This window comes from Salvia splendens, chromosome 18 (assembly GCF_004379255.2).
Source record: "Salvia splendens isolate huo1 chromosome 18, SspV2, whole genome shotgun sequence".
Classification (NCBI taxonomy): Eukaryota; Viridiplantae; Streptophyta; class Magnoliopsida; order Lamiales; family Lamiaceae; genus Salvia; species Salvia splendens.
This window is the reverse complement of record NC_056049.1, coordinates 15,604,948-15,609,712: the sequence shown is the minus strand read 5'-3', so window position 1 is coordinate 15,609,712 and position 4,765 is coordinate 15,604,948. Positions and strand designations below refer to the sequence as shown.

Genomic DNA, 4,765 nt, shown 5'->3' with positions numbered 1-4,765 from the left:
GAAGAACAAACAAAAAGAAATAAGTCGAATTCTAGCCTGGTTACACCCCTGACCGACTCTATCCTAAACTAGACTCTAAACTTTGACACAAGTAAAAACAAAACACATAAGCGACGGACAATCACATATAACAGACACACAAACACTTAAACACAATGATCGGGCTACATTTTCAACCATCCCTCCCCTTGGGATCAGGTGCAATCCGGCCTTAGACACCCTTGAACTTCTGGCGCCCCCTTTTCCTTCCCAGTCAGTATATCTGCTCATCAAGATCAGGTGCAATCCGGCCTTAGGACTGTCTTCTCTCAAAATGCTAAACCACAGATGCTTCGGACTCAGATCTCACGTGCAGCTCCTGAAGGGCTTTAAGGCTTGTAATGGGGCTATTGGTTTGTAGTGTTTGGGGTGGATGTTCCTAAGGCTCTAAGGTTCAAAAACTACTACTTTATTTTGACGTGGGGGAACTGTGTGCATTTGGGCTCTTGGTTGTTGTTTCTTTTCGGCTGGACGTTTCCTGATATTGGACTCCAACTGGTCAGTAGCTTCTTTGTGGCTTCGCCACCCTTATTCTTTCTTCCTTCTTTTTGTGGTCAAGTGTTTCCGACCATTTTTCTTCAATTTTTCTTCTTTTTTTTCTTTTCTTTTTGTGGCTTCGCCACCCTTATTCCTTCTTATTTTTTTGGAGCTAGAATTTTTTCCTGGTCGATTTTTTCCTTGCCCCTCGACTTCTTTCTCCAGTTGGTTTTTCTTGTATGTCCTCATGGCCAGTCGCCTTCTTACCTTATGCCTCGCACACACAGTCCTAGTGGCTAGTGGGTTATATCTGGGTATAGATTTGGCTAGAAAGAGGGGTTCTAAGGGATTTTTTTTTTCCGGATGGGGGTTTCCTACTGCCTTCAGGAATTGCTACATGCGGTCACCTTACCCTAGGCATCATGCGGCATCCACTCTTTTCTTTTCTAATTTGGTGGAAAGTGGTTCCACTTAGGCTTATAACTCACCATTTAATAGGGCTTTTGCATCTGGCTCTAAGGATGGGTATTTCTCTCATACTTGCATCATCTATACTGACTAGAGAGATACTAAGGGGGTGGTTTCCATTGTCCAGCATGCCTTATCTCCCGCAAATCCCCTCACCGTCAGTTCGAGGCAGTTGAGTTTTAAGCCCAATCAACACGTATATATAAAAAAAAAACTTGACCTAGACAAACACTGACACGTTCAGTTAACACATATCACACATATATACATGCCATACTGGCCATTGTATCCCCCCTCCCACTTCATAAGTGTCTGCCCTCGGATACGGCTGTAAAGTGGAAAATTGGAATGGCTGGTATGGCCGACATACAGACACAAGAACAAAACAAGAACAAAACATACTTAGGCTAAACTTCTCACACTTAGGCTATGCAATAGGCTAAGTGTGAGTTAACATGCATACGGCAAGAAAACAAACACATACTCATGCGCCAAAGTAGCAAACCTTGTACTCCTCACACTTAGAATATTGAATAGTCTAAGTATTGTGAATGAGGTTTGCAACACACATACTACCCAAAAGTACTCTACCTAAAACAACAAACCAACAAATAAAACTAAAACTGCAAAAGATAAAGAAAAACTAACTGGTCAGTGGGGTGGTCACATATTCCTTCTGCTCCTCCGCGGGGCAGGGCTGGGTGCAGGTGGTTCTTCTAGTTCCTCTTCGTCGAATTCGGATTGATTCTCCTCAGATTCTGTCGGTTCATCGGCACCTTCCTCCTTTGATTCTTTTGCCTCTCTCTCGGTTCCCTGTGGTTCATCATTCTGGCCCCCATGACCGCTTGTTCCCGTTCCTTTAACTGTCTTTCCTTTCTCCAACTCCTTCAGAATTTTTTTCGTCACATTGGTCAGCAATGTCAATTCCGCTCTGGCTTGCCGGTTTTCCTCCGCCAACTCTGTCACTACTCTTTCCAAATTTACTTGCCTTTGAGCTTGCCTCCGTTCTCCCTGGCCTGTTGTCGCCCATCCGGTAGGGATAGCCTCTTCTCGCATATAGTAGAAACGCGGGACTCCCTCCCTGATGTAGACAGTATTCGTGCGGACGAAGAAGGGTATATCAAACGGGCCAGGAGGATCCACCATATTCAGGGGGGACAAATCGTTAGCCTCCACAATGATGACATTGTCCTCACAAAGACTCCCAGCAGGTGGCATAGGGAAAGATTTCTAGCAGGATGTGTAGCGATGAGATGGCAGATCCAAAACCCAGATGTAATCTCCTTCCGTGCTTGGCGCACCAAATGAGGTAAAGTTCTGTCATCGAAGTCCGGACGGCTGAATTTGACTGCCCTAGCAGGTTGAAGTCAAGGTAGAGTTGAACCAGGCGCAGGATGGGGTTGTTGAAGTGAATGGAGCGGGATATGGTGGATAAAAACTGCCCAGCGGCTGGGTGAGTGAGTTCCTCCCATGCCTCCTGGGGTTCAAAGTCAATGTGCCTGCGGGGAATCCCCCTTTCTCTATTCCTCCAATCCGGCTCTGTGGCCTCCTCTAAACTACACATCCCCAATCTGATCTTCCATTCAACCAAACTCATGATCACCCCTCCTCCGAACAACCTAAAGCTTATTGACTCCTCGTCCAAATCGGTAGTAACCTTGAATCTGAAAGTTGTGAAAAATTCCTTCGCTAGCCTAACAGGGATATTCGTATCCCTATTCTCCAATAACCAATCAAATCCCAATGCACGCACATAAGATAGAAATGGTTCACGGGCATCCAACTCATCGAGGGAAGGAAAATGGAGTACCTTTCCACACTTAACTTGTTTGCTTCCGTCATCCTTATCAGCAAAGCATCTTGGAGCTTTTTGGAGTCGAACAGATTCATCTCTTCCACCACTTCATCTGTGAGTTCTACTGACCAACGCCTGTATCTCAACCTGTCCACCGGAGGGTGTGTTAACTCCCGATGGTCATGTGGGAGATGCCTCTCGCTAAATTCCTCGTCTTCTAACGAGATGTCGCTTTCTGACCCTGACTCCTCGCTGGCTATGTACTCGCAGTCACTTGTCTCTTGACGGTGTGGTGGGATTCCTTGCTCTGGCTCTCTGATCTCAAAGCCGGTGTTACTTGTGCTTTGTTTCTTACTTCTTGGTCTGGTTGTCACATGGGCTTTCCCCTTCCTTTTCCTTTCTTTACGGTATCTCCCCTCATCTTCATTTTCATTTTCTTCTTGTTGCTCTTCTGCGGTTTGTGTTGAAAGCTTATCCTGAGTAGTAGGTTCGGTCTCCACGCGGATATGGGTACTGTCACCTCTTGGCTCGTCGTGACCTACTAACTCAGATGCGAGGTCCAGACCCTCAGCCATCTTATCAGTTTCCTCCCTCGGGTCACTCGGTGTGGGGGTGACCACTTCGGTTGCCGTCGAAACATCTTCCAGGTTAGTAGTTGATAAGGATTTCTCCCCAGGTTTTGTAGGAGTAGTCCTTTCTTCTTCACTCGAAACCTCCACTGCATCCGCTGCTGTGTTTGCTTTCGCCTTTTTGGATGTCCACTTCCCTAGTCATCTTTGCGACACTCGCTTCGGCTTTGGCCGTTCCGCCTTAGGATCGCTCTTCAACACCAATTTCCTCTTAATTGCCTTCGATTTCTACACTGGAGATGCCACTGGCTCTGGCACCCCTGTTTGTACTACGGTCTCATCCTTCTCGATGTATGTATCACTCTCCCCTGCTTCTGGCTGGGGAGTCACTGACTTTGGCTCTTCTTCTCTGGTCTGCCTCTCTTCCACCTCGACATCTGGCTGTTGGGCTAGGCCTTCTGGGTCATTCCTGGTACTAGCTTCTTCACCCTCACCTACTGCCTCCGATGCGAGGTCTAGACCCTCAGCCATCTTGGTAGTGTCATCTTCCATCCTGGTCACCTCGTTCAAAAGCGCCTCAAACTCCTCATCAGTCATCAGGCATTGCTTCCTGACCGTTTCGTTCAGATCTAACTCCTCCCTTCCCATTCTATGGGGAACGGTTTCCGCTAACGGTGTTCTCTCTGATTCATCTCCTTCCCCTCGGCTCCTTTTTTCTTCGCCTTCTTTCCCGTCGGTCACTTCTGGATCTGAGTCATAATAGGCGGAAAGGGGGTCAACATCCATCGGTTCAATAGGAGGGGAGGGTTCCGAGTATTCTGAAGGTGCTGTCGTCGAGGGAGATCTCCTTTCTGGTGGAATCGTTGATGAAGTCGGAATGAAAGTCGGTGGGTGCATTGTGGGTTGAACATTCGTTTCTGGGGTAGGTACTATCAGGGTTTCCCCGGTTCTGCTCGATTCCCGTCCCACTTGACTAAAACCCGCCAACGCAGCCGCCCAATCCTTGTTCGGGTCCTGCAGTCTGAGGAACTCCGCTAGTGTGTTCAAGGAAACCATCGCCGGAGTCTGAGGAACCGGCTCTTGTGGTTGCGGGTTCGGTGGTCGCTCCTCCGTTGGCGGTTGTAATTCTGGGGTTTCATCCCGACGGGTCAAAGGGGGTTTCTCAGCGGTTTGTTTTCTTGCCATTTTCTTTTTTCCCATGGTTTGAATAGGTGAATTTTTGTAGTAGTGTGGGTGTTGAATTTCGAGAAGAACGGGGAGAGTTTTTGGAAGAGAGAATGGGGGTGAGGGTTTGTGAGGTAAATGGAATGGACGGTTGGCTTATTAGAGTGGAATGAAGTAGTTGAGGGTTTATAACCGGCAATAAGCTGTTTCCAGGTCACTCCGCTTCGTGTGGGAGATGGTTGGAAGTGCTGGC

At 47.6% G+C, this 4,765-nt stretch overlaps 1 protein-coding gene across 1 annotated transcript; it reads right to left on the bottom strand.

The window, feature by feature from the left end:
- Positions 1-3,636: 3,636 nt before the first annotated feature.
- LOC121776791 (histone-lysine N-methyltransferase 2D-like) lies at positions 3,637-4,533 on the bottom strand. Its single transcript, XM_042173956.1, has one exon. It carries the CDS (start codon positions 4,531-4,533, stop codon positions 3,637-3,639), a length of 897 nt encoding a protein of 298 aa, XP_042029890.1.
- Positions 4,534-4,765: the final 232 nt, after the last annotated feature.

What these genes read in the sequence shown, in the direction of transcription:
- LOC121776791 (XM_042173956.1), bottom strand. Translation starts at nt 4,533, where the DNA reads ATGGCAAGAAAACAAACCGCTGAGAAACCCCCTTTGACCCGTCGGGAT.